The following is a 17,109-nucleotide window of genomic DNA, read 5'->3' as shown; positions in this document are numbered from 1 at the left end:
AACTTTATGGGTAAAATACATTTGTCATGGGTAAAACCCTTTTAGGGTTTCAAGTATTAACCAATTATTCTAAGACATGATTTGTCATTTTATCTTATTTAATCGTTATAAATTTTTTTAAATAAAATATAAAAAATACTCCAACTTTTTAAATTTTAAAATAAAAATGATAATAAAAAAATATATATTATTCAACTCTCAAGTAAAATTTATCTCAAATAAAATTTCTTTTTCATGAAATATGAAAAAGCAAGTCAAAGGTCAATGGCACTTTAAAATTTAATGACAAAAACTCACCACTCAGAGCCATAATTCACACGCTATATAGTCTCCTACCAAAGGGTGTTTTCAGTAACAGGAAACTCGTGGTGGGTTTGGATAGACAAGCTCTGTGATCGTTGTGAACCAACAAATTGCGAGAGAAATAAACGAACTCCAAACGATGGCTGGTGGAGGAAGGCTTGGAGACATCATAGAAATGGATGAAGAGCTTATTATGAAAGCTTGCCCTTCTGCCATGAACGCTCACAAGTCTCCAGGGAACCCCTTTACTTTTGAGAAAATCCGTGCTTCGTCGGATACTTATACGGCCTTCATTTTCAGCTTTGCCGGATCTTGGTCTGTAAATGATTGGCAGTTTGCTCAAAAACCTTTTGGAGAAACCCAGATCAAAACCGAACTGTTTCCTTCTCTTAGAAGTATAGGTAACGATGAATTTGCCATGGTTAATCAAGGTTTTCAGCGGAGGTTCGAGGAGAGGATCTTGGGGGCTTCCGATTTCCGAGCTAAGGTACAATAATTTGGGTCCTTCTCTGTTGTTTTGTTTTTAACTACCACCACTTCTTTGGTTCCTACGGTGAATTCTGCAATGATTTGCTGACACGTGTTCTATTTTTGGAAAACATATGCAGCCTGCTATTTTCATCTATCCCCCCATTTACCAATCATATCTTGCCATATCTGTAGAACTTATGAATACGTCTTTTTAATTAATAGCTATTTGAAAGTCTTTATATGCATATTATTCAGGTAATATAATTTAAATTGTAATATTTAAATTTTAAAATTTATCTTTTAAATTAAATTATATCACGTGAATAGTATGTGTTATAAAGACTTTCAATTAGAGTTCTGATGTTAACTTTATCATAAAACAAATTTCACCATGCATAATAATGGATAAATTCACAAACTAAGAAATAAAGGGCAAAAGTGAGCTTGCCAAAGGAAGGGAGGTGGATTCGGGAGTGTAGAAATAAATAATATAATCTTCATTGAAATGCTTTAAAATAAATAATAACACATAATATAAGCTATGAATAATTCTATTTGAAGGCCTTTAGATCACATACTATTTATGTGACATAATTTCATTTGAAAGATAAATTTTAAAATTTGAATCTTACAAATTAAATTTAACCATGTAAATGATGTGCGGTATAATATTATAAAGGCACAATATAAACTATGAATAATTCTATAAACTATACTCAATATCATAAAATAAAACTATGAAAAGCAACATTTTTTTTTTGCAATCCTTGAAATAATATGTATGAAAGTAGGATACTTACTTATTCCTAATGGAAAATTAAATCATAATGTACTGAAAAACCTAAATCTCAATTTTATAAAGAGAGAATAGAGTTCTTAGAGCTGTACAAGTGATCCTAAGCTAGCACCGAAACAAACTGTAATGGAATTGGAAAATATATAACGTCTTGTATTTGACTTCAAGTTGTACATAATTCAGGTGGAAATGGCCATGCAAGAATCTGTGAAAGGGAGGAAGCAAATGGTGTTTGTAGGACACTCCACAGGTGGTTCAATTGCCATCCTTGCAACACTTTGGTTCCTGGAAAAATGCTCCATAAGACAAGATACATCGCCTCTCTGTGTGACTTTTGGATGTCCTCTAACTGGTAATCAGATATTTTCACATGCTCTTAGCCGAGAGAAATGGGCTTCCTACTTCAAACACTTTGTCATGAGATATGACATTGTCCCCCGGATCTTGCTTGCTCCTATTCCATCCATTGATAAAAAAATTCCACCAATCCTGCAACTCTTCGACGCAAAATGCAAAAATCCTGCACTTCAACACTTTGGCAATATCACTACTCAACAGGCATCGGATTTTTTTTTAACTGTAATGAGGAATGCATCGGCCATGACAAGCCATGCTGCCTGCAAACTCATGGGGAACACGAATTTGCTCTTGGAAACTGCAACCAGCTTCATATCATTAAGCCCTTACAAACCCTTTGGAACCTACATCTTCTGCACTGGCAACGGAAAATTGGTGGTGTTGAGCAACCCAGATGCTATTCTGCAGCTACTGTTTTACTCTTGTCAATTGAGCAGGGAAACTGATCAAGAGGTAGACATTGCCTGTAAAAGTCTTCTGCAACATTTTGTATATGAAGATGAACTGCAAGAAAGCTTACAAATGCAAGATGTACACAATCTTGACTTGAACCAATTGGGAACCCTCCCACTGTCTGCAGAGGTAGGAGGTGATAGTACCACACTCAACTCAGCCTTGAATGACCTTGGATTGGTAAGCTCTCTTTCTTTTACTTGTTATTACCAAAATTATTCATTGGAGTTTGAACAAATTCGATAGTCTGGAATCTCTTGAAAGGATTTGATGTTAAACTTTCACTTGCTATACTGGTATTTTATCAGATTAGGCTTTTGAAGCAACTGATAATTCATCTTGGTATCACAATAGATGCTTTTTAGTATTTGTTCTTATTTATTGTGTATGAGAGTTTAGAGCATGAGAGCCAGACTGTGTCTTCGTGCTGCTGGAGAATTAGAGAAGCGAAAGCGGAGAAACGAGGATGATATCAATGGGAAGAAGACATACATCAACAAAGCAATGAAGGTGCTAGAAGACTACCGAGAGAAGAGTGGGCTTCAAAAGTTAGGATCTTATGATGCCTTCAAGCTTCAAAAAGACAACAAGGACTTCAACGCTAATGTGAAGAGACTCGAGCTAGCTGGTATATGGGATGAAATCATCGAGATGTTAAAAAGATATGAACTCCCAGATGGATTCGAGGGTGATAGGGGTTGGATAGAGCTTGGAACGAGGTATCGCCGCCTTGTTGAGCCCCTGGATATCGCCAACTACTATCGACACTCCAAGAACGAAGACACAGGAGCCTATATGAAGAGGGGCAGGCCAAAGCGTTACAGATACACACAGAGATGGCGGGAGCATGCTGGGAAGATGGCTACTGATGCCAGTGGAGAATCCAATTTCTGGGCAGAGTTAGAGGAGATCCGCAGCAAAACTAGTAGCAGGGAAGGGTTTGAAGAAGTCAAGGATAGAATTTTAAAGCTAGAAGAAGATGTGCATAAATGGATTTGTGGCGGCGACTTGGATAGGGATGTGTTCTTGGAGGAATCCACCCTTGTGAAGTGGTGGAAAAAACTTCCTGACGAGCATAAGAGTAGATCTTGCCTTTCACGATTCATGAATGGATAAAGAAATAGAGATTTTGGCTGTTCAGTGCTGACCCCTGCCTGTCTGTTTTTAAATAAGAAATCTGTTATGAATATATGTTGTTCAAATAGTCTCTCTGTTCCTTGTAGAAATAAAAGAACTTCAACAGTTTTAAGGCAAATGTGAATTTAGTTTTGTGAATTATCCTTCTTATAATCAGTAGTGCCTTCATGGATGCAGAGTCAAAAAAATTCTGGTTGCCACCACACCAATATACAAGCTCATCTAACAAAACTAAGGCTGCAATAGAACCCTCCTGCAAACTAGTTGGGAATCAATTATAGTTTGGTGAAAGACCTAAATTTGTTTCTGTTCTCTTTACATTGGAGAAAAAAAAATGCTTAAAGCTTTTTCTGATGCCACATGAGAGAGAGAGAGAGAGAGAGAGAAGAGGGGAGGGGGGGGGGGGATGGGTTCCGTTGTGTAAGAAGAGTATAAGTTTACTCTGAAAATTCACAATCCATCATAGGTCAATGAAAAAAGAAAACTACGTTACCTCGAAACATAGTGACTCAAGTAACTTCACTCTAAAACGTAGATGCCACCCTGAATCTTGGTCTATCATGCAAAGGCCCCCTCATATAATGTCAACATGCAATGAGGCCAAAAATAATTCAAGTAAAAGAAAAATTTTACTCACCATCTCCAAGCAAAAAAAATGTTGCACCTCAACCCCTCCAGAGAATAAAATATATATATATATATATATATATTGACCTTGAAATACTAAAAACAATCATTTTTTTATTTGTAGAACAACATACCAGCCTTCTGATTCTCCACGTAGTCATACCACGAACACCAAGGAAATAGTAATCAAGGAACACAGCTAAATTGTCATCAGTGGGATAAATAAATAGATAAATAGATAAGCTGGTAGTCACAACAAGGATCTCCTTTCCAGATGGACTAGTGACATTAATGCCAGGGCTCTTCACATCTATTAGAGGAGATAACAAACTCAGCTGATGAGTATCAATTACAAATATAAGCAAGCGAACAGCTCTACCTCGTTTTCCGTTTTCACCTTCTTTTCTTCTCTCCTCATTTTATCATTCTCCCTGGAACGTCTAAACCTACTCTATATCCTCTTATTTTCTACATTCGTACTGGTTTTCATAAGTAATTAAGAAAATAAGAAAATCCTAACGCCATGCTCTTGTAATTTATTCAGGTTGAAACTTGTGGGAAGAGTAATTCAACGAATAATACCATTCACAAGCCTTTAGTCACAATCTTAGAGTGTATTTAGATGTTAAATTAAATTGAGTTGAGTTAAGTTGAGATGATAAAATATTATTAAAATATTATTTTTTTTATTATTATTATTTTAAGATTTAAAAAAATTGAATTACTTATTATATTTTGTATTGAGATTTAAAAAAATTATAATAATGAGTTGAGATGAATTTACTTTTCAAACAAAGCCTTAATCATTCCAATATCTAATAATTTAATATCACATCAAGCAAATGATGAAAGAATGGCGATTAAATGGCTTATAAAGAGTAACAATCAATGTGGAACTAAATAAAAGAAAATGTTGAGTTTATTTATTATTTTGATCCTTTATGTATTTAATTTATTATTTTTAATTTTTTTTTACATAATATTAATTATTTTTTAAAAATATTAAAATATGTTTCAAAAATATTAAAAAAACAAAAAAATTAAAATTTGTAATTTGTGCTCCAGAAGCACCCCTAAATAAAATAAAATAAAATAAAAGGGGTAGATTCGGTAGGATAATGTAAAAAGAACAAATCTGAAAATGTGTGATGGGTCAGAAAGAACGTCGGGTGATTCTCTGAAAACATCTGTAATCTTTCATAAAGCAGCAATTTAAACCCCACGTAATTCGGGCAATATCGAGCAGAGTAGTGCCGGTCCCGCCCACCCAGCAAGTACCCGTCGGGCGTGCTGTACAAATTTATCTTTATATTTTATTTTATTTTATTTTTTTATATTTTTAAGAAATAAAAAATACACTAATATATTAAAAGTTATTTTTTTAATTATTAAATAAAAAAAATTAAAAATAAAATTAAATATATATGAACAATCAAAATAAAAGAATAAATTCAGATCATATTCTATCATTTCTCTGTCAAGAATGATAGCTTGACCGGCCAATGACACTTCCTTCAGCTAAATGGTAAAAATGAAGACTGAAACAACAATCAATATATTTAAATGGATGAAGCACCACTTGAGAAAAAAATTTAAGGCCAGTGGAAAGTAACGTTTATAACTTATAACCAAAGACATGACATTCAATTATAAAACTTTAAAACTAAGATGCAAGTTTCATACAACTCAAACAAAATTACGTTTAGTCCTTTATTCTGAAGGGCTAACCACAGTATGGTTACAATTAAATCCACATCAATTACCTTTTAACAGGAGAGTGAAACATAAGAAAGCATATGGAGAAGAAAGGCCAAATCATATTGTAATCATCTTTCATGTATTGAATTTCTATACCACCTTATCTATTCACATTCCAACATAAGCCCAGATGCACCATACATATAAGAACCAAACTCATAAGAGAAGTAGCTTAATTCCCGGGTGATCATAACCCCATGCCAGCATCTACCTCTACAGGGAAAAAAAATAAAAGAAACAGAGTCCAAGAACACACAAGACACGCGAAAGAGAGACCCAACATACATAATCGACAAAAATATGGACTCCTCCTAAGACCTTGCGATCATGCTACAAGAACGAGCCATCCGGAATGTTGGGTTGCCGCCATTAATACTCGACTCCGCCTCAACAATGGTTTCATACGGCTTCCTGCAGCCAGGACAGCGCCCGTCCGCCTCAAGAATCCTCTTGTGGCAAAAGAGGCAGAGCCTAAACCCGCACAAGCAAGGCAAAAAGCTAGAGTCCGTGATATCCAAATCCTCATAGCATATAGGACATGAAGATGGCGCAGGCAGCACCCTGTTACAAGCCCACGCAACCCCTCCGCCATAATGCCGGTCTGGATTAGGCAAGCTTTGCTGCTTAGACAAATTGGGTAAACTATTAGGTCGACAAGCATCGTCGGGCCTCCACGCCCGGCTGTTCCCCCAAGCCCCCGAAACCATTTTAGGACACTCTGGCTTCGAACTCCCACCTCCTAAGCTCATCCCATCCAGCGGGGAAACCAATTGGGAACGGCAGTCGCGCTTAAGGGGTGATTCGGAACACGGGTTTAGGTTCTGGCGCTTGTCTTCGTCGTCAGCAGCTAAAGCATCTGCCACGGCCTCCCAATCGTCCAAGCACCCATCATCTTCTCCTCCTCCTTCCTCATCTTCGGTAATACACCCGGAACAGGACCCACCACTGCTGCTGCTGCTGCTGCCGCTGCTGCTATTACTGCCAGTGAAGTTTGTTCCTGAATCGGCACCGCCCAAGACGCTACTATTCGCACTGGTTGGACTGTTCGACGGCGACTCGAAATAGCTGTATTGATGAATGGACCCATGCATCTCTTCTCCTCTAGAACTCATCTCTAAATTCTCCAACGAACGTTTATCCCCTTTGCGACACTGACCGCCGCTGTTTTGCTCTTCTTTGCATTCCTTGTTCTTTGCGGTACCTAAACACACATCATTCATTCCAAACAATCAATTAAACGAACGAAGATTTTATAACATAAATTAATAAGCAAAATCAAAGAAATACATTTTAAGTTTTAACGCATACATCTATAGGTTACAGAATAAGAGATCGTAGCCATACATTGAGAAAGCCATTGCTCGCGACGAGCATCGAGCTTGCACTGCTTCAATTTGGCGGACCTGTTGGCCTGAAATCCCCAAATTCAAACAAGAAATCACAAAAAGTCAGAAATGCAAATCAAGAAACAGGTTTGAAAAGAAAAAAAAAACAGAGATGAGGGAAAATAGAAAGAGGAACAGAATTCTCTCACCCTTCTCTTCTTGCCCAAATCCCTGGCGTTGTGGGCCGAAGAAATCGAAGCGGTGGTGATTGAATCGGAAAACATGGCTAAGATAGTAGTACTATTATTCAGATTCGAAGAACAAAGAGGCTTGCCAAAACCCTAATTCGCGAGGCCAGAGGGAAAGAACAAGCAAGCTGAGAGAGAGAGAGAGAGAGAGAGAGAGAGAGGATATTATATTTGGATAACGGAAACGCCTCTGCTTCGTTCGGTCTTCTTTCGCATTCTGAAAAAGAGGACAAAGTGCTCTAGGGAAAAGTTTCTTTCCCCACCTGATTTGCTAACTTGTTTTGATGGGCTGATTATTTTTTATTTTTTTATTATTTTTTTTACTTAATAATTAAAGAAATAATTTTAAATGTATTAGTATAATTTTTTTTTATTTTTTTAAAAAATAAAAATATATTAAAAAAATGTAAAAAAAAAATTAGACTGGACGTGTCGGTAAATGCTGGACGGCAAAATAGCATTGTCCAAGTGCTCTATATATATATATATTTATCATGTTACCAAAATGCCCCAAAATCTTATTTGAATTTCTGGGATGCAGTATGATACATTCCAGTTCTAGAGCCTGGAGGGAAGGATGTTCAATAGAAAGAGCTCGCATGTCGAGATCTCAATGCGATGCTGTTCAATTTCTTTCTTTTAATATTTAATAAGTAATGTTACATATAGTGATACGTTATGTAAATTCTGTACACTCATTTTAAAAAAAAGTGAGGTCTAAAATTAAAAATTTAATTTTTTAATATAAATCTCATATTTATTTATTTATTTTCAAAATGAATGTGCAGTACTTACAAACTCTATGATAACTCTATGTCATATGAGCACTGTTCAATTTCTCAAATATGTAGGGGGTTTCATTGAGTTTTGCATATTTATATCAATGAATATGGGCGGATAGGGTACATGAGATTCAAAAGTTTCAAACATATCCTAAACCTCAAGGATATGTTGGGAACCTTTTGAATTCTAATGATTGGTTTGAGAAAAACATATAAATTTAAGGGATTTGAATAATAATTTTTTTTATATAAATCACTAAGTTTACCAATATGAGAGAGCTTCCTAGTTACAAAACCAATTGAACATACACAAACAACAAGCACTACAAATATATTATACAAAGTGTCAAAAATGTCTGAATATTATACAAACTAATCCCTATCAAATCATGGTTGTCTTCATACATCTAGAAATATGAGTAGCTATTCAGTTTTCACCTTTGCATCATGAGTAGATGAAATGTTATACCAAATATAACTGTTGATTGAAAGAATGGATGATGAACCCAATTAGTAAAGTGTATCTTATTAAGAATCACAACTTCGAACAAGAGTAGTAAAACTAATACATAATCTACCACTTCTCCTAACACCTGAATCTTTTACATATAATTGTTTTCCTGATTCTTGTCTAAGAATTTCCGGTCACTTAAAGCAAAGCATTTTCGCACAATAACCTAGGGGTGAGCACCAATATTGTCAGAGTTAAAATTTTGGTTGAAATTCAAAATCCTGACACCAACTCTAACTTTGAAATTTTTAGAATCCGCTCCAACTCTAACACCAATATACAAGTAAATATGCTACTATTGAATATATGTATAAGCTAAGATTTATGATATAAAGTATATGTATATGTATGCATAAAATAATAGTATACCTTTAATATAAATTATATAGCAGACATCTAATATTAATCTAGTAGTACACATAGTAGATTACTATATACATGGCATTAATTAATAGTTATGCATGACTCATATTTAACAGTTACTACCCGTAGATATATATTATTACATATACTAATTAGTATTTAATAGTGAATATATTATGACATAAGTATTAACACTTCTACTTGTATAGTATTGCTCATTAGTTATAGACTTTAATTTAAGTATATGCTATATATATATATATATTTATGATTACTAAATAAAATAATTGTGTGGAGTTAATATTTCTCTTATAATATATGGTTAATTATGTCGGAGTTTAGAGTTGGAGGTAGAGTCGAGGTCAGTCATAAAAATCCTCTGCCTCCGACCCGATCGGATTTAACATGAAAAATTTGAGTCTGACTCCATTTTATAATAGTAACAGACATACAAATTTCAAAGTACATAAATCAAATTTGAATATGCCAAGATAATCACTCATCATCACAACATTTTGATGACGAAACTCATGATCATAATAGATGTTCTAAGACGTATAAGATGTATGGAAGTGGTCGGTATATTGATTCTACTAATTCACAGTCAGGCCTTCTCTGTACTTGGACCCAAATATGGCCATAGCAACAAGTGATCCAGATCCCATCGTCGCAAATGGCTGTGTCAGTTGATCCATGGGGATATATCTGTAAAACAAATGCTGTAATTGTGAGAAAGAAACTAATAATGTAAGCCAAAAAAACACTTAACTTCCAATTTAATTCTTGAAATTAGACTCACAGTATGCAGATGAGGTCCAGTAACATCAACTCCTCCAAGAACCAAGCAGCTTGCACATAACCTGGTAGCAGGACAAGATACTGAGCAGTTAGAATCCTATGGTGAGCTGACCTTGTTGAAAGAAGGCAAACACCAAGGCAGTGCATTAGCCATTCTTAAAAGAAGATGATAAAGAGTGCAACATCATCACATTAAACTTGGACCTAACAAATTGCTGTTACGGCCTCTGTATCGGCAGCAGTTCCTGCTCCACAACAATATATGTTTGGTGCCATATAATGAATCTTCTCACAGTTCTTATCACTGATTATGGGTCCTTCAATGTTTCTTGTATCTACTCCAAGAATGATACCATCCTGAATATATGTTGAAAAAGAGTTAAACATTAAGCAACTACATCATGAAAGAAGTCTCTGTCAGATTAGAACATACAATAATGAAATATATAGAAAAAATGGAATAAGTGGACATGGCTGATGCGTGTCTACTAATCCTGCCAAAGGGGCACAGTCATGATCTGCAGGACCATCGAATCTTTAGAAAGTCTATCAGCCAAGTTACTTCTACAGTTTTTGTTTGTTTTTCTATAGTACCTGTTCCAACCAATTCTTGATGATTGAAAACAAGATACAAGCAGAGTTGCAATTCCAGCAGTTCTAGTTAAATGTCTACATGCAGTTCATATAGCCTAAAAATTTAAAAACGGGTTCTCAATGGCAGATATTTTGATAGGTGCCATTGGAGCAAGACGTGCAATTCAACATCTGTTCTGGCATGCAAATTAGATGATGTAAACTGCCAATGATGAAACGTGCAGTTGAAATCCTAATAGCAGAGATTAATTATAAATCATTTGTTCTGGATATGCTTATGATCAATTTCCTTGAGAATAAAGTTGTTATCTTGCATTATCCACCGATCGAGTTCTTTAATCTACATGCCCCAAGTTGCCAATCAATAAATATCAATTCATGGACTTTTACCGCTTGAAGCTAAAATTGATATGGTTAGCTTGAAAGTTTGGAAGTACTTCTATATTAGAGTGACTCAATTTGCATACCATTACCTACTTTTTCCAGCATTCCTTTGTAGCTGAGCAACAATATATCGAATAGTTGTGCCTAGAAATTTAAACCAACAATCGTAATTCATATCTTCAGAAAAGATGGTGGCTGAACTACCTTCTTTGCAAGCATATCAGTTCTTCTGTAGAGAAAAAAATAAACCAAAAAGTGTATCCTCCAAATAAAGAATTGTGGCAATCCCAATGCTAACAGTTTTTTTCCAAGTGAACATCTACAGCATGAAATCCAGCACTTGACATACCATTTAAATATTTAATATCATGGAAAATCTTCTACAAATATAAACATCTGATTGGAAATTATTGAAAACTCAATCTTTTGCATGAAATTTGGAATGACCACAATGACCCATTACAGACAAAATCAAGACATATGAATTAAGCACAGTTTCTCAGTAAAACAAAGCTTCAATCACTCTGAAAATATTTTGAGCAAAAATGCAAGAATCCACCATAACTACACATATAAGAGCATTAACATTTAAGTGAGTGCAAAAGATGGAGCATACAATTGAGAGCAACGTCTGGATATCCTAACCAAAGACCAATCTCTTTATTAAGCTAACCAACCAGCATGCCATAACAATTACTTGCAAGATCTCATAATTTCAAAGAAAAGCATTTCTTCGAAAATCAAATAGACAAACCTCCTTTCCAAGAATGAGCAGACTTCTCAGCCTCCAACAACTGCCTTTGTCGACATCTTCATTTTTGGGGTCTTCACACCTGTCTAAGAAATGAAATAACTTGCGAAATATGAATGCAAGGATCGGAAAATGAAAGAAAAAAATAACATGTTTATGTGTTGCTTACTCTGTTGGGTTTGACTCAAGATTTTCATAGCCACCATTATCTTCATCTTTGGTTGGTTGGGGTTCTGTAGGAGAAGGCTGGAGAGACTGAGTGTGAAACCTGAAGATTAGCGCTAAACTCAGTCAAACATTTTATCAGATTACAAATTAGGGACCTTGTAATGACAATATATCTGTTAAAGGCCTAACCATTGATCCAAAAGTCTTAGAGCCCTACGACTGTTAGATATGAATTTGGTTAAGCCTTTAATGATCATAACATTTCACTACACTTCCAAATCCAACGTCCAATACACTCTACCAACACTGATTGGTGGTAGCCCTTTCTCTTTCGGTGGCTTCACTCATCTATCAATATTCAGTGACTTAACACCAAGCCCATACATAGTACAAAGACATTTTAATCCAGCCTATCAGTCGCCCCATCTGCAACTTAAACTCTTGACTTGATCCCTGCTCTAATACCAATTGTTAAAGACCTAACTAATTTGGTTAAGCTTGTAACCCACAACATCATCACAACATCGTCCCCAACAACCTATTTAGAAGATTATCCTAACGCACTTCAAAAGAAACTTTATTTCATCAATGGCCTAGATATAGATTTCTATCACATGTCAACATGAACAACAACAACAACAACAACAAAAAAAAAAAAAAAAAAAAAAAAGAAAAAGAAGAAGAAGAAGAAGTGAGGCTTGAGAATGAACTCTTCGGAGAAGATAGTGTTTCAGAGCTTGGAGAGGAGCTCGAGCAGTCCGAGTGGCCTCAACAAAGGGCCAAGGACATTGGGGCATCAACAAAGAAGAATGGAGCACTCATCGCCGTATAATAGAGAAGTTACCGGTGGTGGTGGAGAGTTGAGAGAGAGAGAGAGAGAGAGAACATGACGATAATGCCCAATAAATAAGATTTACTTACAGATCAAATAATTGTATAGAAATACAGAAATAAGGGCAATTTCGACAATAAGTCTGAATGGACGGTAATGTCCAGCTTTTATATAAATCAGCAAACAACTACACATAACAATGAAAATAAGGACATTTTCGGTATAGGAGTACGAGAAATGCCATGATTACCCACGTTTTTATTATGTTAATAGAAATACTAATGAAGTCTTCCTATCAAAAACTTCTATTCTTATTAAAATTAGTCTCTTGCCCTCTTTGTGAACGCTTAATTATAAAAGTCCAACTGCAAAGTAAAAGAAACGAGAAACAATGGGGGAAATCTTGGAAGTCTTCTTGTGCATTAGAAACTTTCCAAGCCTTTTCCTCAGTCACTGACACAAAAAGATTCATTGCACATACTCGAGTGAACTCCGATAATAAATCTTCATTACCAGCGAAAATAATGATCAACTGCAATTATGAATTATTGATTACAAGACACAAAATCGATTTGTAAACTTGTTTTATTATTAGCACATATACATATTTATGTCCAATAAATTTCAAGGAGACTAGTAACATTATCAACCAAAGTGTAGTGAAGGTCAATCATCTATGCATAAGGACCTTAATCAGCATATATAACATGCAAAATGGATTATTTGCTATTTCCTGATCGAATTACTGACTTACAGGAACAATAGGTCTGTTTACTATCTCTCAAGTTTGTCATCCACAAGACATCCTTTAGTGGATGAGTACGAGGAGTTAAAATAATAAAAGAAAAGACTACTCTCCAACGGAGATGTGCCACATCACAAGATGGTTGGAGGATGATACAACAAAGGCAGTTGTATAGCAGTTCTCTTACAAGAAGTTTGGGTATTGGTATGGGCTTTTTTTTGTTGTTGTTGTTGGGGGGGGGGGGGGGGGGGGGGGGTCGCTATAACAATAGGTCCTACAGTCTCTCTTGTGCCTCGCCTTCGCCTGAATTAGACTCTATAACGACTAAAGGAAGGTCATACAGTCCTACAGTCCAAGGCTAATTAAAAAGTGTAAGAGCAAGAAGATCAAGAATGAATAGGAAGTACCTCTTTGAAAAATTGGACGATGCCCTTTTCCCTATTACCACATTCCTTTACAGATTGTGCAAATGATTTGAACCATTGGTTATCACTGGCAAACTGCATCTGTGATTCATTTTTGTTGTGTGCATGTGTAAATATAGCTCATATCAAACCAGAAGACAGAAGCCTAAGAAGTACTGAATTATATACCGTACCTATATTCTCTTCAGCAAGTCCCGTAACTTGTCACTTGTCAATTGGCCTGAAAGGATGATCCTATGTCTTATTGGCACAAAAATATTGAAACACACAAGAAGTGCAGGGTGCCCCTCCAATAAATGTTTCACCCTCGAGATAACTTCTAAAACTTCACCAGGTGATCTGCACAAATATATATATATATATATATATATATCAAAATATAGGTCGAAATTGAATTCAAATTGTGAAAGCGGCCTGCATGCATAGTTTTGATATCCACTGGAGGTCGAAATTAATTCTAAATATTATGTAATAGTAAATACAAATGCAAAATCATTACTGATATAGAGAGACATGGAAATTTGTACATCATTACTGATATGCCCCATTGTGCCTCTTAAGCACATCAGCTCTATTATAAGCTTACATATTTAGGTAAGTGGGGGAGAAAGAGTCTACCAACGTGGAAAAAATTATTTGTACCAAGAAAACTTATATTTGTAAGTTGGTATACCAGACACACTCTCCACATTGCTAAATATGACACGATTAAGTTGTAAGACCCTTCAATTTTAAACTTCTCTTGTAAATTAAAATTAAACTTCTCTTGTAAATTAAAACTTACAATATCAAGTAGATAGTGTATCCTTAATTTACCAAGTAGAAAGACATTTTTATTCATTACATACATATCTCTAAGTATAAAGACTTCGAAAACTCTTTGTTTTTTTCTTTTTTGAGAAGAGGATGGTTCTTCAATTTTATTGCTCAACCCTCACTTATGGCAGAGGAATACTGTGATTACATCCAAGCACCTTGGTATATACGAGAAAGTTTAAAAAACACCAAAGTGTCAAAAAACAAGTCCTAAAAAACCAAACCTATACAAGCATCTAACTATAAAAAAAACCAATCCTATGCCATCTATTTACATCTCAAATAAGGAAGGACAGCCCGTTCCAATTCTTAATGGACCTATAAAGAGGGAGAAAACTAGAATCGTTAAAAACTACGAAGCTCCAGTTGCTCCCTCTTCAGCAAAAAGAAAAAAAAAAAAAAAAAACTTTCCATACAATTGACTTCTCGGCAGACGTACAAGAAAATATATATTTACAAGACTATTTTTTCACACACCTAACACATCACTAGAGTGGGTCCCACAATGAAAAAAAATCGGTGCTTTAATTTCTTTTTATTACAATAATGGATCCCACAACAACTGATGTGTTGCCGCACCGGGCTTACAAGTAATAAAACTCCATGTACAAAAACTTCTTCCAACTTAGAAGCTGCACTCAAAATGTCATCCCAAAACTCGAGCACTTCCCAATAGACCTTGCATCTTCCCAGTAGCGAATTCACCACAATCCGTGACTTTGAAACTTCCTTGACCTTCTTAATCTGTCAACTAAATCTAATAGTGCATTTTTTCATTGATAATCAAACTGCAGCAATATCTCCCATGAAACGTCTTGTGCCAACTAGAAGAATCACAATCCAATCGGCAGCTTCTATTTTAGCTAGAAGCTGTACCCTAAGGAATTAAGGAAATTCTCTATCTCTCTCTCTTGAAGAATCAAGATGTCATTCAATTCCAATATGAACAACACATCACTAGCATCAACGCTAGCTGCATACAAATCACTGGATCATACGCTAACAACACGTACCAAAACGTAAAATGGAAGCATTCAAAGAAAGTTTCCAACACTATGCAGCCGAAGAAACCAAAGAAAATGAAAGAGAGAGAATAACAAGAGTAGGGCAATTCTATAAATTCTATAAGTATGCAATATAAATAAATTAATTAAATCTTGGGTTAAATAGCAGAAATTGTATTAATAACATTTAAGAAGAAAAGTGGAAGAACCTTCTTTCTCTGTAATCTGAGTGATTGAATGAAACGACGGTATATTTCTGGGTTGTCCTTAAACGTCTCCTTCACTAAATGCACAAATCCGATTGCGTCGATCATTATTTCCTCTAATAATCGAAGATTAAGCGAAGACCTAGTACAAGAAATTCACAATCGTGTTTCTACTACCTAATATGAAAAGAAAAAGAAACGAAAAAGAAAGAAAACAACAAATTTTGGAAGTAAACGATCAAAGCTGTAGAGATGCAGAGGGCTCTCACGTTCCTGGTTGAATATCCATTTTTCTGAGTTGCAAGCAGATGTTGATCTTCAGTTAAAGAACCTCCGAGGAGGGAGATACTGATTCAGAATTTGAACGAGGGAATTTGTGCCTCAATCTTGAGCTAATACAACGTATATATAGTGCTAACATGGGCCTGTTTTGGGCCGGGTCAATTGGCTAGCCATGCATAATTCGGTCAATATTACGCAACACATCATGGATTACCACAGTGGCCCTTGACAATCATTGAATAGGCGTTCAAAATAAGTTTTTATATTTGAGAGGATTTACACCACTTATAATCTAAACCACAAAATTTAATTTATAAGATTTAAATTTTAAAATAAATCTTTTAAATCAATTTATGTCACGTAGATGGTATGTGGTGTTAAGATTTTCAAATAAAATTATTCTTGTAAAAATAATAATTACCATCAGTCACATTTTTTTGAACGGTGTTGAACAAATCACCCGGAGATGACTAGCAAGGGCAAACCCAAGCACGGCTCCTATGGTTGCCTGATTCAGGCAATCCTTGGGTGGTCGTCCGACTAGAGGGGAGTTACCTCATTGTAAGGGGTGGCCAAACCACCACTCTAGCAATATCGCTCTTTATTTTTTGAAAAAATCTATTTATTATTATTCTCTTAATATCACTTGATGTGTCATTAAATGATAGACACATACAGTGAGATGATAAGAGGATGATGAGTAGCATTACATTCTAAAAATTATTCTGAAATGAGCTCAATGACCCAAATATATGATCACTCCGGCGCTTCTTGTGCTTTTTAATCACGTTCACATTTTAGAAATCTCAATCACAAACAAAAAGTCATGATCGAGTATCATCAATTCAAGAAGAAATATATATATATATATATATATATAATAAAAAATAAATAAAAATCTTGGAACTCTTCTCTTTCACTCCTAAACATTTCATACATACAGGTCCAGTCCGTGGCTTAACTTCCTCTGTCA

General features: G+C 35.3%; 2 protein-coding genes across 2 annotated transcripts; one reads left to right on the top strand and one right to left on the bottom strand.

The window, feature by feature from the left end:
* The first annotated feature begins 299 nt into the window (after positions 1 to 299).
* Positions 300 to 3,655, top strand: LOC121236211 (protein EDS1L-like). The gene is made up of 3 exons (XM_041132750.1): positions 300 to 790; positions 1,754 to 2,560; positions 2,780 to 3,655. Exons 1-3 carry the CDS (start codon positions 443 to 445, stop codon positions 3,494 to 3,496), a joined length of 1,872 nt encoding a protein of 623 aa, XP_040988684.1. The 5' UTR covers positions 300 to 442; the 3' UTR covers positions 3,497 to 3,655.
* A 2,307-nt stretch (positions 3,656 to 5,962) lies between these two features.
* Positions 5,963 to 7,676, bottom strand: LOC121236213. Its single transcript, XM_041132752.1, has 3 exons — positions 7,437 to 7,676; positions 7,247 to 7,313; positions 5,963 to 7,103 (listed from the first exon to the last, which is right to left on the bottom strand). The coding sequence occupies exons 1-3, from the start codon at positions 7,509 to 7,511 to the stop codon at positions 6,214 to 6,216; spliced, it is 1,032 nt and encodes a 343-aa protein (XP_040988686.1). The 5' UTR covers positions 7,512 to 7,676; the 3' UTR covers positions 5,963 to 6,213.
* Between the last annotated feature and the right edge of the window lie 9,433 nt (positions 7,677 to 17,109).

Source organism: Juglans microcarpa x Juglans regia, chromosome 6D, assembly GCF_004785595.1.
Source record: "Juglans microcarpa x Juglans regia isolate MS1-56 chromosome 6D, Jm3101_v1.0, whole genome shotgun sequence".
Taxonomy (NCBI): Eukaryota; Viridiplantae; Streptophyta; class Magnoliopsida; order Fagales; family Juglandaceae; genus Juglans; species Juglans microcarpa x Juglans regia.
Note: the sequence above shows the minus strand (reverse complement) of the source record. Positions and strands in the feature narration are given on the sequence as shown.

Bases quoted from the DNA above. Each gene is read 5' to 3' on its own strand.
- LOC121236211 (XM_041132750.1), top strand. From the start codon at position 443: ATGGCTGGTGGAGGAAGGCTTGGAGACATCATAGAAATGGATGAAGAG. The intron at 791-1,753 runs GTACAATAATTT...TACATAATTCAG, and splicing joins CTTCCGATTTCCGAGCTAAG to GTGGAAATGGCCATGCAAGA. The intron at 2,561-2,779 runs GTAAGCTCTCTT...ATGAGAGTTTAG, and splicing joins CCTTGAATGACCTTGGATTG to AGCATGAGAGCCAGACTGTG.
- LOC121236213 (XM_041132752.1), bottom strand. From the start codon at position 7,511: ATGTTTTCCGATTCAATCACCACCGCTTCGATTTCTTCGGCCCACAAC. The intron at 7,314-7,436 runs GTGAGAGAATTC...TGGGGATTTCAG, and splicing joins ATTTGGGCAAGAAGAGAAGG to GCCAACAGGTCCGCCAAATT. The intron at 7,104-7,246 runs GTATGGCTACGA...ATGTGTGTTTAG, and splicing joins CGAGCAATGGCTTTCTCAAT to GTACCGCAAAGAACAAGGAA.